Source organism: Nyctereutes procyonoides, unplaced genomic scaffold, assembly GCF_905146905.1.
Source record: "Nyctereutes procyonoides isolate TBG_1078 unplaced genomic scaffold, NYPRO_anot_genome, whole genome shotgun sequence".
Classification (NCBI taxonomy): domain Eukaryota; kingdom Metazoa; phylum Chordata; class Mammalia; order Carnivora; family Canidae; genus Nyctereutes; species Nyctereutes procyonoides.
Window position 1 is genome coordinate 13,276,827 of NW_026575137.1, and position 16,070 is coordinate 13,292,896.

General features: G+C 37.0%; 1 protein-coding gene across 3 annotated transcripts in view; it reads right to left on the minus strand.

The window, feature by feature from the left end:
- Window positions 1-16,070, minus strand: part of NIPAL2 (NIPA like domain containing 2) — a 74,695-nt gene that overhangs the window by 48,622 nt on the left and 10,003 nt on the right. For all 3 annotated transcript variants that reach the window (XM_055303367.1, XM_055303368.1, XM_055303366.1), the window contains exons 2-3: window positions 4,109-4,177; window positions 2,919-3,090 (exon numbers count right to left, since the gene is read on the minus strand). In XM_055303367.1, the coding sequence (XP_055159342.1) occupies window positions 2,919-3,090; window positions 4,109-4,177 (241 nt within the window). The remainder of the gene's footprint in view (window positions 1-2,918; window positions 3,091-4,108; window positions 4,178-16,070) is intronic.

Genomic DNA, 16,070 nt, shown 5'->3' on the forward strand with positions numbered 1-16,070 from the left:
GAAGGGAGGGAGACTGGCCCCAAGGGGACTTGGGGAGGACGGGACACTGTCTGAGGTGAGTGGGGAAACTTAAGCTTCCTATTATTAATGAGAGCTGGGAACTGGGAGCAAGTCAGGCCAAGAGGAGCAGCTTCACAGGTAGCTTTCCTGAATGTCTTGCAAAGGGTACCAAGGGGCCCTTAATCTCTGGTAACTTCTAAATTCGCACTTTAGATCCCACAGAGTCTGGCTGTATTTCATTCCTGTGAAATCTCTGATCATTATAATAAATCTAGCTATACTTCCCTTTCTTTGAGCTAGCTGGAGGAGCTCTCTTTTTCTTCTTCCCAGAAAAAAGATCCCCAGTACTCAGGAGACTCGAAATAAATGGAGCATTTCAGTACAATGTGATACACTCAATCCTCCCGCAGGTGTCTTTTTATGCTCTTGGACAGTTTTTTGTCTATTTTATGAAAACTAAGCATAAAGCAAAACAAGAAGTAAAATTAAAAACTAGCTCTAGGGGCAGCCTGGGTGGCTCAGGGGTTTAGCGCCGCCTTTGGCCCAGAGTGTGATCCTGGGGATCTAGGATCAAGTCCCACACTGGGCTCCTTGCAGGGAGCCTGCTTCTCCCTCTGCCTGTGTCTCTGCCTCTCTCTGTGTCTTCCATGAATAAATAAATAAAAATCTTTAAAAAAAAAAGTTCTAAATATACAGTCATTGTGAAGAATAATAAAACATTTTCAGAACAATTGGGGCCTATAAAGGTCCCAAGGTGACAACGCAATTAGATTTTTTAACATTTATTTCTAGATTTCGAGAAGGAAGAAGAAATCTACAATGTCCAAGTACATGGTATGTGTAGCAAAGAGAAGATATACTAAAATTGCTCATTTTATTGGCATGTTAAAAATGGTAAGTGATTACATAAATTGTGTGCCTATTCAGAGTAGTAACAGTATGGCAATTTTAAGTGAGCAATTTCTAGAAGGGTGAAAAAATACTCTTTGCCAAATATTCTACTATAATACAGCATGGAAGTATTTTATGTAAAATATTTTGAATGATTAAGAGGGGGAAATGACTTTCAAAATAAAATAAAATTCTTTTTCAATATACTTTATTTCAGTTTAAACTATGCCTTCTTTAAGAATATCATATTTTTGTGCAGCCCAGGTGGCCCAGTGGTTTAGCACTGCCTTCGGCCCAGGGCCTGACCCTGGAGACCCGGGATTGAGTCCCAACATCAGGCTCCCTGCATGGAGCCTGCTTCTCCCTCTGCTGTGTCTCTGCCTCTCTCTCTCTCTCTCTCTCTCTCTCTGTCTCTCATGAATAAATAAATCTTAAAAAAAAGAAAAGAATATCATATTTTTGGGACACCTGGGTGGCTCAGTGGTTGAGCATTTGCCTTCAGCTCAGGTCTTAATCCCAGAGTCCCAGGATCAGGCTCCCCGCAGGGAGCCTGCTTCTCCCTCTGCCTATGTCTCTACCTCTTTCTCTGTGTCTTTCATGAATAAATAAAATAAAAAATCTTTAAAAAAAAAACAAATATTTTTAGGATGGAAAATTAAAATTGAGACATGTGAATACATCTTATGCTTGATCTAGTTGTTACCAGCCAATAACCATCAACTCATTCCTACTTCAGTGGAAGTTTCAAAATCACAGATATTTAGAAACATGCTGTTTCCATAGCAGCAATTAAAAAGTAAAACTAAGAAGATTTTATTGATTTTAACAAGGCTTAGAAAATTTATTCATCTTTTTAGCAGTGATTTTTTGCTCTTTTTTTAGTCTTTAGCAACATCTCATATTCTCTTTTCTAGATATATTTAGTAAATCATAAATTTTGAAAGTAGGTTAATTGTGACATTACTATAAAATTACACATTCTTTTTTTTAAATTACACATTCTTATAGTAATATAGAATAACCAATATTTAATCCTCTTTTTAAATATTTATTTATTTATTTTAGAGGGAGAGAGAGCACACACGTGCATGCATAAGCACGTGCAGGTGTGCAGAGGGAGGGTCAGAGGAAGATGGAGACAGAGAATCTTAAGCTGGTGCCACGCCCAGCACGGAGCCCACAAGACTTGATCCGCATAACCCTGAGATCATGATGACCTGAGCCCAAATCAAGAGTCAGATGGTTAACCAACTGAGCCACCATATTTAATTCTTTAAAAAAAAATATTTATTTATTCATGAGAGACACAGAAAAAGGCAGAGACACAGACAGAGGGAAAAGCAGGCTCCCTGTAGGGAGCCTGTTGTGGGACTTGATCCTGAGACTCTGGGATCACACCCTGAGCTGAAAGCAGACACTTAACCTCTGAGCCACCAAGGCGTCCCTCCAGTACTTAATTCTTAATGTAAAGAGAACTATAGATTCAAGATCAGGCATCAAACACTCTAAGTACATGTAATGTCAGCTTAACATATGCATAAAATACAATGTATGACAAATACTTGTAGGTAATTCATTAATAATTTAAAAAGCATGGTATAACATTTGCTGTTGCTATTAATTTATTAAGATGCAGACACTGGAATCAGGCTTTTATTTTTTTTTTAAAGATTTTATTTATTTATTCATGAGAGACACAGAGAGAGAGAGACCTAGGCAGAGGGAGAAGCAGGATCATGCCTTGAGCCAAAGGCAGACGCTCAACCGATGAGCCACCCAGGTGTCCCAGAAATCAGGCTTTTAAACACAAATACTACAGTTACAAAATGCAAGTTTCTTCATGGTAACGTGGCGACATGATGGTAGATAAGTGAAATCAGCAGTGTAATTGTTCCAAGATAAAATGCTAAGAAAATAGGAAGTAGACTTTCTTCTTTTATTCATGTGTTGTTCAAGTTGTATGTTTTTTGCCAACTATCCTGACCTCTAACAATTTCTGCTTGTCAAAACACAGAGAAATGGCTCACCTGTAACAGACATACAGCCTAATGGAGCGATGAGAGTAATAGGAGCAAATCCATAGGCTGCAAAGTTGCCTGTCTCCCCCATGGCCATGAGCACGGTCCCAGCCCACCACAACACGCTCTTGAAGTAGGGCCTGGGATGTTCCTGGTGTGCCAACTGGACGTGAGAATATTTCTGGAAGTAAATCAGAAGGCAAATAAGGAAATATCTCTCCCAACTCGAACTTGCCTTGAAAATTTTTGGTCCTGTGTATTTGCATCATGGCTTTGAAATTTGCAGATTATTACAGAGCGCTTATTATGGTTTTCTGCTTGTTCCAAGCATATCAGCTGGGGAAGCGACTGTCATTAACAGAGAATTTTGTAGCAGAAGGGCCTTCCTTACATAAGAATGCTTAGTTCCTGTAGCTACAAAATTAGTATCAGTAACTATTCTCCAAAGGTGAGGAGTATGTTAAGGAGCATAGTGTCTTTTCAGTCTCCCACACCAATACCTTCTTTCAGAATGTTGAAAAAGTCCAGCCAAAATAAACACTAATGAAATAAAATAAGTTACTAAAGAAAACCACTTTGAAAAGGGACTTCAATGTGTGAGTCAAAGTAGCTACCACGATAAACATACTGGGGCAGAATACTTTGCTAGTAGGGACCTGGGGTGATACATACTTGTTTATATCTGGTCAGAGTATTTCTTTGTATTTGAGGCACATACATTCCTGGAAAATTGGCCATTAAATAAAGCCCTGTTTCCTTATTAATTTTATGATGCCTGAACCTACTTTCTATTAAGAAGTATGTACAATTCTAGATGACATTTAAAAACTTAAAAAATAATAATAAAAGTACTAGAAGAAACACAGAACATTAAAAATAAATCTTGGTTTATGCTAAGATTATGAACATCTTTGGTACAAATTTGTGGTACGAATTCAAGCCACCAAGGCACTTTGCCTCAGACATGTAATATGATTAAGAGGCCATGAAAACATTTAATTTCTTTTAAAATCAGAAGAAGAAAGAAGTGAAAGCAATCTAGCCTATATTTGTCTTTACAACAATGAGGCCATAAAGTATAACTGTACTTTTGTGTGTGTGTGTGGAGGAAGGATCTTGAGAAGTGCCTGAGGGCCCTTTAAAGTCATACTCTGTTCCTAGATCAAACTACAGAGTTAGAAAAATAAGCTCCTTCTTACCTGAATATTTAGGGAAATACTCATTACCAAATTTCCTAAAATGGCTAGCAAAACTCCAGAAAGGTGAATCTGTAAAAGAAAATGTTTTCTTTTTAAAATAGCATTTGTACGATACTTACTAAAAAAACAACAACAACAACAACAACAACAAAATTTAAGTTGATTCATTTGTTTGCTCATTCATCAAATATTTTCTTAAGCACCCATTTGTCGGGGTCATTTGGATTTTGAATAGTGGTTTTATTAGGATTTGTTTTTTTACACTTGTAGTCATATATTTTTTTTAGAACAAGCTCAACCCTTTACTGAATTCTCTAACTATCTGCCTCATTTGCTAAAATAAAGAAAATAGTTACCATTAAGGTAACTTTTCTCATTAAGGTGCTTTCTTATTTATCCTTTCCGTCCCTCTTCCTCAGCAATCCTTCTCATTGTGTTCATTGCCTTAAGTGTGGACTGTACAATTATTGCCCATCTTCTCTCCCTTGCTCCTATCTCTTAGTATATTCTGGAGGACTGTGGCATGAAAGAAAGATCACTGGCCTTCGAGTTAAAGCATGAATCTGGGATTTGGATCTGCTATTTTTTAAGGGGTGACTCGGAGCAAGTTATTTCAACTCCCTGGGCTCAGTAAACAAGATAATGTTGAATAAGATGTTTCCAAAATCCATTTACTTGTCAAGTTTTATGATCTCCATTGGAGACAGACTACATTTTCCCATCACTCCTCTGATCAAGAACCCACAGCGCTTCTCTCCAGTCAGCTACATCAAATATAAAACTACCACACCAGTTCCCCATAATCTGTCTTCATCCTGACCATACAACTGGCCACAGTATATTTAATGTATCCTCTACCTCAGGCACCTGGTGCAAGACATTCTCCAGCTGGTCACACTTTTGCTCACGTCTCTCCTCTCTTCTAGAGAGTGGTGCCCCATCTTAGCCCATTCGGGTCATACTTCATCCTCCCAGCCTGCTCAGGTCTCCCTCCTTGAAACCCATTCAGACCACCACAGCCCATCCTTACTTTCTCAGACTCTAAATGGTAATGCTTTTATTCTTTTATACTGGCACATGCATCATTATGTTCTAAGCAAATAGTCCAAGGGCTTCTACTGGATTTTCTACATCATCTGTCACGTTCATCCACTGTCATGTGCATCATTACATTCTATGAATAGATGGCAAATTGCCTGAGGGCTTCTACTGGATCTTCTACATATTTACTTTGCAAAATTAGGGGCTCTTGAAAAAGTATATAGTGGCTTAAAACAAGAACTAAAAAGAGGTTTAAAAATAAGTTCTTACACATTGCCCAAGATTTTTACTATAGATAGCGTTTACTATGGATAGTTTACTATAGATCCAGCCCAAGGTCAAAACATTCATTTGCTGCTCAAATGGCACAAAGGTGTCATAACTTGTAGCAGAATAAATTAGCAATGACATCAGGGATCTTCTCCCCTTCTTCTTCTACAGTACATAACTTCTAGCTAGCTTCAAATTCCAAGGAGTGATTTGAATTTCAAATGAATATTATAACCACAAGGAACCCTTTTTGGAATGCAAAATGTCTTTGAAGTTTTAGAACTTTATTATATATGCTGAAGTGAAATTCATTGTTTTTTAAAAATAAAGCAGAAAAGTTGAAAACCCATTAAATAGTTGATATATAACATCCATAGTCTTTAATCAGTTAAAAATTTTCTTTTCCTAATAAAGGCACTTGGCAATAATTTTGATCACTATTCCTCATGAGGAAAAACTGTATCATAATAAAGTGCTATTTCCATGCTTTCAATTTATAATTGAATGCATTTGGCAGTAATCAGGAAAATAAAGGTTCAGAAGAAGCTTGGGATTGAATGGATGATTATGAAATCTTCCATAATTATAACAGTGAATTGTAGAATAGAAATAACTTATTTCAGTTCTTTAAGTCATTCACTGAGTAGTTTAAATGCCACCAGGCTGAGAGTTTAGAAATTGACAATGATTTCTCAGATATGACACCAAAAGCACACACAACAAAAGAAAGAACAGATAAGCTGGACTCCATCAAGATTAAAATCTTTTGTGTAACAAAGGACACTATTAATGGAGTGAAAAGGCAATCTACTCAATAGGAATAAATAACTGCAAATCAAATGTCTCATAAAGATTGACATCCAGCTTATATAAAGAATTCCTACAATTCAACAACAAATTAACAACCCAACTAAAAATAGGCAAAGGATTTGTATAGACATTTCTCCAAAGAAGATATACAAATGGCCAATAGGCACATGAAAAGATGTTCAACAGCACTAGTCACTAAGGAAATGCAAATCGAAATCACAATGAGCTACTACTTCACACTCATTAGAATGGCTACAATTAAAAACAACAACAACAACAGAAGATATCAAGTGTTGGAAAGGATGTGGAGAAATTGAAACTCTTGTGTACTGTTGAAGAGCATGTAAAATGGTATAACTGCTGATCATATACCATATATAAGAATTAACTCAAAGGCCTAAGAGCTAAAACTATGAAATGCTCAGAAGAAAACATAGAGATAAATCTTCATAATCTTGGATTTGGCCACAGATTCTTATAGGTAAGACATCAAGGCATAAGCAACAACAACAAAGATAATCAAACCTTATCACTATTAAAAATGTTTGTGTTTCAAAGGACACTATCAAGACAGTGAAAAGAACCCATAAAATGGTAGAAAATAATTGGAAATCATACATCTGAAAAGGGACTTGTATCTAGAATATATAAAGAACTCTTACAACTCAATAACAAAAAGACAATCCAATTAAAATTGGGCAAAGGATCAGAATAGACACTTCTCCAAAGAAGACAAATGGCTAATAATAATAAGCACATGAAAAGATGTTCAACATCATTAGTCATCAGGTAATGCAAATAGAAAGTACTGTGATAAACCACTTCACACAAATTAAGATGGCTATAATAGAAAAGTCAGAAAATACCAAGTGTTAGCAAGGACGTAGAGAAATCAGAAGCCTCATACAAGCTGATGGAAATGTAAAACGGTGCAACCACTTTGGAAAACAGTCTGGCAGTTCCTCAAAAACGTAGGCATCGAATTTCCATTTGACTCAGCAACTCCATGCGTAGGTATACATCCAAGAAAAATGAAAACATACATCTACACAAACACTTGTACACAAATGTCTATAGCAGTATTATTCATAATACAACCAAAAGTGATAATGACTCAAATGTTTATCAACTAATGAATAAACAAAACATAGTATGTTCATACAATGGAATATTATTTATCCAATAAAGAGGAATGAAACAGATATATGCTACAACCTGGGTGAGCCTAGAAAAATGTATGCTATGTAAAAGAATCTAGTCATAGATGACTACATGTTATATGATTCCTTTTATATGTAAGGTCCCCACTAGGCAAATCTATAAATAGAGAAAGCAGATTAGTGGTGGCTTAGTCCAGGTAAAGACGCAGAGTTTAGGAATGACAGCCAAAGGGTGGATTGTTTCTTTTTGAGGTGATGAAAATATCCTAAAGTTGATTGTGATGGTCTCATAACTCTGAATATACTAGAAATCAGCCAATTGTACACTTTAAAATGAGTGAACTGTATGCTATGTGAATTACATTTCTACAAAGTTGTTAGAAACAATAATTTTTATTTTTATGTTTAAAAGATTTTATTTATTTGAGAGAGAGAGAGAGAGAGAGGGCACAAGCAGGGGAAGCAGCAAGCAGAGGGAGAGGGAGAAGCTCCCTAGAGCAAGGAGCCTGATGTGGGGCTTGACCTCAGGACCCTGGGATCATGACCTGAGCTCAAAGCAGACACTTACCCCCACTGAGCCACCCAGGTACCCCCCACAATCAATAATTTTAATACACAAAGTATTTACATCTCTTTTTCTGACCCAAAAAAATAAAATGCTACCAATGAAGTTAGCCTTCTTATAATCTCTTCTCTCTTCCAGAGATAACTTTTTAAAAAATATTTATTTATTTATTCATGAGAGACACAGAGAGAAAGGCAGAGGCATAGGCATAGGAAGAAGTAGGCTCCATGTAGGAGCCTGATGCAGACTCGATCCCAAATCCCGGGATCATGACCTGAGCTGAAGGCAGCCGCCCAACCGCTGAGCCACCCAGGCACCCCAGGAAACTCTTTTTCTGAAGTTGATATAAACTTCTTTCCTTCCTAGATTTGCCTTTATTATATTTTAGTGAATTTTTTCATCTTCTTCATTTAGATGCTTAACTCATTAGCTTTTCCTTTCTTCCTAATAATATATACAAGTGCAGCTATACATACTCCCTTAAGTTCACCCCGTTTTAGCTCCATACATACTTTTAGTTCTATACATGTAGTTTTCATTGGCATTTAGTTCTAAATATCTCCTAATTATTTTATTATTTTTATCTGAACCTTCTATTATTTAGAGGTCTGTTTTTTAATATTTTAATAATGGAGGTGTTGTTTACTGTTTTGTTACCAATTTCTAATTTTATTGAGTTGTGGGCAGAAAATATGCTGTGTACAAATTAACACTTGCTTTTTGATCTACTATATGGTATAAACTGAAATTTGTTTTGTGACCTAATAGTGTATGGTCAAGTTTTATAAGTATTCCATGTATGTTTGAAAGAGTATTTAATTGTTCGGTTAATACACTTTATATATATTTTGCTATCTATCCATCCATCTACCTAACTCCATTAATTCATTGGTCAAATCTTTGATACGCTTAATAAATTTTGGACTTTTTTGTCTATCAATTATCAATGTAGGTATATTAAAAATCTAACTATGAACATGGATTTATCTATTTTCCTTTTAAATATACTGAATTTTGCTTTAAAATATGTAAAGTGCTATAGTATTAGGAATGTAAAAATTCAGGATTGTTTTACCCTCTCAGTTAATTGTTCTTTCTATCATCATATATTGGTTCTTTTAATCACCATATGTTCTCACTTTAAACTTTAACTGCTTTCTTTTAAAATTTTTTATTTATTCATGAGAGACAGAGAAAAGCAGAGACATAGGTAGGGGGAGAAGCAGGCTCCTCACAGGGAGCCCGATGTAGGACTCGATCCCAGGATCCTGGGATCACAACCTGAGCCGAAGGCAGATGCTCAACCACTGAGCCACCCGGGTGCCCCTATGTCACTGCTTTCTTCAGATATTTGCCACTTTCCACATCATGTACTTTCAACATCTCCATGTCATTATACTTAGGTCTCTTATACATTGAAACTAACTGAACTGGAAAGAATAAAACCTGAGACTTTCTGTTCAATGTGAAGTTTGGTCCATTTTATTTACTGTGATTATAAATATATTCATTTGTTTCTACCTTTTTTTTTTTTTGTATTTGTAGTTATTTTGCTTTTTCTGTGCTATTTTCTCCTTTCCTTAGGATTAGTTGATTAGTCTTTGCTTTTTTCCTCTCCCTAGTCTTTGGCAAAGAAGTTATACAGCTTACTTATTTTCTTTTAGTAATTATTGTTAATTTTTTAAAACTTTTTATTTTGAAATAATTTTGAAAGAAATGTAAAGGTAGGTCCTTGTCCACTCTTCCCCCAGGCTCCCCTCAAAGCTCCCATCTTACACAATTATACAAAACATCAAAGTCAAGAAACTGGCATTGGTAAAGATCTTGTTCAGATTTTACCAGCTATGCAAGCACTTGTGTGTATGTGTGTATGTGAGAACAGGAGACTCATCTGTACCATCACCATAAGATTCTCTTATGTTACCCATTTATTGATACACCTGTTTTCTTCTCTTCCCCATCTCTAACCTATAGCAACCACTAATCTGTACTCCAACTCCAGAATTACATTAATTTACATATGCTACTTAAATGGAACCATAGAGCTGATATACTTTTGAAATTGGCATCAGCCTTAAGGTTCATCCAAGTTGTTGGATCAACAGTCCAATCTTTTTATTTATTTTATTTTTTTAAAGATTTTATTTATTTATTTATTCATGAGAATACACAGAAAGGAGAGAGAGAGAGAGAGAGAGAGAGAGAGGCAGAGACACAGGCAGAGGGAGAAGCAGGCTCCATGCAGGGAGCCCGACATGGGACTCAATCCCGGGTCTTCAGGATTATGCGCTGGGCTGAAGGCGGCGCTAAACCGCTGATCCACCCGGGCTGCCCCCAGTCCGATCTTTTTATTATTATTATTATTATTATTATTATTATTATTATTATTATTATTATTTTAATACCAGTCTGATCTTTTTATTTTTTATTTTTTTTTTTATTTTTTTTTAAATTTTTATTTATTATTTATGATAGTCACAGAGAGAGAGAGAGAGGGGCGCAGAGACACAGGCAGAGGGAGAAGCAGGCTCCATGCACCGGGAACCCGACGTGGGATTCGATCCCGGGTCTCCAGGATCGCGCCCCGGGCCAAAGGCAGGCGCCAAACCGCTGCGCCACCCAGGGATCCCCCAGTCTGATCTTTTTAAATGCTGAGTAGTATTCCATGGTATGGATGTACCACAATTTATTTAACCATTCACCCACTGAATGACATTTGAGTAGTTTCCGATGTTGGGCTGCGTGAATCAAGCTGCTACGAATACTGTGTTTAAATTTTGAATGAAAATAAGTTCATTTCTCTGGGATAAATGCCACAAGTGTAATTGCTGGATCATGTGGTAAGCCTATTTTAAGCTTTGAAAAGAACTGCCAAACTATTTTCCAGAGTAGCTATCCCATTTTACATTCCCAACAGTAATATTTGAGCAATACAGTTTCTCTACTATGAAATTGCATTCTTGATATAAATTCTAATGTTAATATCCTTAGCCTCCTGACATTATAAAAACTTTAACTACAGTGTCTCCTCTCTTATACCTTTTTTAAAAAATAATTTTAATTTAGATTCAATTAATTAACATATAATGTATTATTGGTCAGAGGTAGAGGTCAGTGAGTCCACAGTCTTGTAGAATACCCTGTGTTTATTATATCATGTGCCCTCCTTAATGTCCATCACTCAGTTACCCCATCCTCCTACCTCCCTCCCCTCCAGTGACCCTCAATTGTTCTTGATGGTATATTAGTTCCACCTTGCTTTTGTAGACTCAAATTCATCATTGTTATGATTGTTTCATGCAATCAATATTTGCCTTATTTATCCATGTTTCTTTGCTCATCACTGCTCTTTAAAAAAATGGCTTTATTGAGATATGATTCATATGCCATCATGTTCACCCTTTTAAAGTATACAACTTAATAGCTTTTAGAATATTCAGAGTTGTACGACCATCACCACTATCTGATTTTGGAACATTTTCATCACCCCAAAACAAACTCCCTACCCATTATCAGTCACTTCCCATTCCCTCCTCCCCTCAGTCCCAAACTACTTTCTGTCTGTAGGGATTTGCCTATTGTGGATATTTTATACAAATTGACTCATAACAATATGTGACCTTTTGTGTCTGGTTTCTTCATTTAGCAAGTTGTTTTCAAGGGTACTATGGTGTAGCATGTATCAAGTATGTGGAATGTATCATTTCTTTGTATGGCTATGAAATACTCCATTGTAAGGATACACCACATTTTATTTATGTATTCACCAGCTGATGGACATTTGGATTACTTCTATTTTTGGGGTAATAAATTCCTGTATCTTAATTTTTCTTCAGTGTCCTGAACTTCCTAGTAGCTCTTTCAATGAAATCTTTGAGTTCCAATTCTCTGTTATTCTGCAAATACCTTTATGTCATCTTTCCCCTTGAGTAGAGAAATACAGGCTGACAGTTTCTTCATTCAGTGCTCTGGTGATATGATTCCATTGTCTCCTGGCCCTTGTCATTGTTGACAAGGGTTGACAACCTACTGCTGTCAACCTAAATGTTGCTCCTTTGCAACATTTGATAAATGATAGTCTGCCATTTTTCTCAGGATGCTCTTAAGATTTTCTTTGTCATTGATTTTCAGCGGTTTCACTACAATTTTTCAGTATGCGAATCACTTTTTTCTCAGGACTCATGCTTCCTCAGTTTGAAGATTCAATGTCTTTCACAAATTTGGTTAAGTTCTCTGCTATTATCGCTTTAAATGTCAGTCAGCTCCCTTTTGTTCTATTTTCTCCACATGGAACTCCTGTTACCAGTATGTTAGACTCTTAAATTCTATCCTCCTCCTTTCCTATTAATATCATATTTTCAAATTCTTCCTCTTTTTATATTGAATTCTGGACAATTTCTTGACATCTGCCTTCTAAGTTAGCTTTTCTGACTTCCCTCCTCTGAATCTAGTCTTTATACACTTCTATGTCTCCATATATTATACTGTATGTAATGATTTTGTACAAGTTCATTTTCCCTCTAGAATATAAGCTCCTTGAGGGCAAAGCTATGACTTCCTTATCAACTCATTTTTTACCCTAATGACTGGTATAGAACCTGGCAGAAAGTTGTTTTTTAAATGCTATCTGAACTGATTATGAACTTCTAGAAATAATACATTTTGGCCTTTGGTCCTAGCATGATCTCACAGGGAATATTTTGTAATCAACTAGAGTTTGAATATACTAAGCTCTTGGTTTTTGGTGAGAACACAAGTTTGTCCCAGAATTCAGACTTCAACAACTGAGTTTCCACTAGCGTACAATAAAAATCTGCTTGCTGACTTTTAAAATCTACTTAATTTATATTATACAAAGAATAAGAACTATATAGGTATTTGAAGCAAGTGTCAGAAGCAGTTTCCTGATAAACTTAGTATATCTTATTCTTGATTTTTCTGAAACTTTACCTAATTATTCAAGGTTAATTACACACTCATTACATTCATTTCACACATACTTGTAATATACTAATACAGTAAGTCCTCATTAATGCCTCTAATTAAAGGGGAGGGAAACGTCAAGTTTGCAGTGTTTTTAAAATAAGGTGATTTAATTACCCGCGTGAACATACAGTAACTTCAAGTAACCAGTATTAAATGCTGTTTCCAATTAGAGGTTCTGGTAAATGAGCTTTAATGATTACAAAATCCTCATCTGCAATCAGGAGTATCATTTGCATACAGTGAGCAGGCCCCTTATAAACTTGCCATTTAAATGAAAGATGTCTAGTTTACATCATTACTTTATTCAGAGTGTTCTCTATTTTCTAGCATTTTAGAATTAGTGGGAGTTTAGATTCCTTTCCTTTCCCCACCCTCTTTCACCCCTCTTTTATGTGGAGACTGGTCAGGAAAGAGAACAGAGGGCCAAAGAAGGAAGGTGACTTGTGCAAAAGTCACGTAGCTAGAAGCAGGCAAATTTTGGCCCCAAGGCACCCAGCTCACATCTGAATCACTATTTTTTCACTGACAGCACTCAGTAACCTCCTAGCCAGGCAATGTCAATTTAGTGCAATTTTAAAATTAGCAAAATCTGTTTCTTTTTCTTGGTGCAAGTAAAGTAAAACAAAGATGATAACCATAAGAAAAGGTTGCTCCACCGCTTAACAATGCAGTTAGAAGTACAGGCTGGGCATGCATGCCCTTAATTTGTTCAGTGCTCTCTCTTGTCACCACTGTGGCTTAATTCCTGACTTTTCCAGGATGTCTTGGCAAACAGATGGTGGGAGCCACAGCAAACAGTTTATCTGGAATGAGATTCAACTTATCAGCACTGGTAAGTATCAAGAATGTTTTTGTTTTTGTTTTTTTTTTTTTGTTGTTTTTTTTTAATATTTTTTAATTTTTTTATTTATTTATGATAGGCACACAGTGAGAGAGAGAGGCAGAGACACAGGCAGAGGGAGAAGCAGGCTCCATGCACCGGGAGCCCGACGTGGGATTCGATCCCGGGTCTCCAGGATCGCGCCCTGGGCCAAAGGCAGGCGCCAAACCGCTGCGCCCCCCAGGGATCCCGAATGTTTTTGTTTTATTTGGAATACCAATCTTCTAGCCTACCTTTTGTGCCAGAGTGTTCTCTATGTATTTTGCATAGTTATTGCCCTGTAATCCATGGGCGGGGTGGTTTGCCCAGATGGAGGTGGAATATAACAGGGCTATGTGGAATTGGTAATAGTCTGTCCTGGCTCTGCTTCAAAACATAAATTCAGAATCAGACCCCAGTGGAGCTCATGCATGGTTCAAAAGGACCACAGATTCAGAGCTAGTTTTGAGCACTATAATATAGTCATATCACCTTGCAACTGGAATAATGCTACCTTTTTGTTCCAGGCAGGAAAATATTCCTGAACACACAAATGACAGATTTAGTACTGGAATACCTCAGGTTGAGTGATTTGGGTCAACTAATCCCTGTGGGAATGACCAGAAGAGCCTGAATCTGCAAGGGGATGATGTGTGTGAGAAATGGGTATTCAGTTCGCCCCATATCACAGGAAACTCTTAGGAGTTTAGCTGGGATTATTTTGCATTTGCACCTTGTAAACAGAGAGACAATTACCTCACTTCCAGAACAGTTAGGAAGGGTCAGGAGGCCATCCAAATTCTTAGTAATACTTTGTAATACTTAAGTATTAGGAGTGAAGACTCATAATGAGTGTAACTTACTTTCAAAGGGTATATTACAATATAAAATGAAGAAATATACAGAGCAAGAGAACAAACAAATGTTTCACAATGTTAACAACTGGTGAATTCTCCAGGTGAAGGGCATGTGGTATTTATTGTTCTATTCCTTTTCATTTTCTGTAAGTTGGAAAATTTTCAAACTAAGAAGTTAAAAAAAAACACTGCTTTACAGACTCATTGAAATTGAAAGGAATATGGATTCATTTAAAAAGAGTTAAAAGAGGAGATAATGATAAGAAAAGCAAGAAATACAAAGCAAGCCAGGTGAACCAAAGATATTAAGGGGGAAAATAAGACTATTGCACAACTCTCAACCAGACACTGCTGGGGAGAAACACACAATGTGGAGGAAATGGATGTGAAATGCAAGGGGTCAGAGAGAAGGGAGCTATGGCAGAGACAACCAGAAGATGCTCACAGCAGGTGCTATTCATTCAGCCATGCATCCATTTGGCATTCATTCCACAACAGGCCAGTATTAGATTCTAATACTCTATGTCAGGAACTGAGAATGCAAAGTACCCTCAGGGAGCTCAGAAGAAGTAGAAAAAGCAACCAATAACAAACGGACTACCACCTGTTAAATCTGGGGTAGAGGTAGGTGCTTTACAGAACTCATGGGAACAGAGAATGTGAATCTGGCTACTTTGGAGAGTATATTAGCTACAGGAGTGGCTGCTATTACAAACTGTCACACACTTGGTGGCTTAAAACAACAGAAATTTATTCTCTTACAGTTTTGGAGGCGAGAAACCCAGAATCGATTTCACTGGACTTAAATCAAGATGGCACAGCTACATTCCCTCTGAAGGCTCTAGAGGAGAATTTGTTTCTTGCCTCTCCCATTTTTTGGTGGCTCCTGGTACATCATTTATAGTTCTATCGCTTCAATCTCTATGTCTCTGGCCACATCATCTTCTCTTTTTTTGTTTGAAATCTCCCTATGCTTCCCTCTTATATTAAGATGGCATTTAGGATCCATCCAGATAATCCAGGATAATTTTCCCATCTCAGGATCTTTATCTTAATCATATCTGCGGTAAACAGGGTGTCTGAAGGGCCTTGAAGCAGATGATGCCAGGAGAGCTGGACTGGAGAGGCAGGCATGGGCCAATGTCTACCATGAATCTGTAGGCCGTATTCTGGCACAAAAGACTCTAAACTAGAGGATAGAACCAGATTTGATTTTTAAGAAGACTCAGCCTGGCTGCAGTGTGGGGGATGGACTGGCACAGAGCAAGACCAGAGAATAGGAAAACCACTGGGGAAATTACTTCAGGATTTTGGAGAAGTAGGGGCAGTGGGAGAAGTAGGGGCAGTGGGCCATGAAGAAACAATATTCATATTTACAGTGGTAAACATTGGAGACAACCTGAAATATGTAATG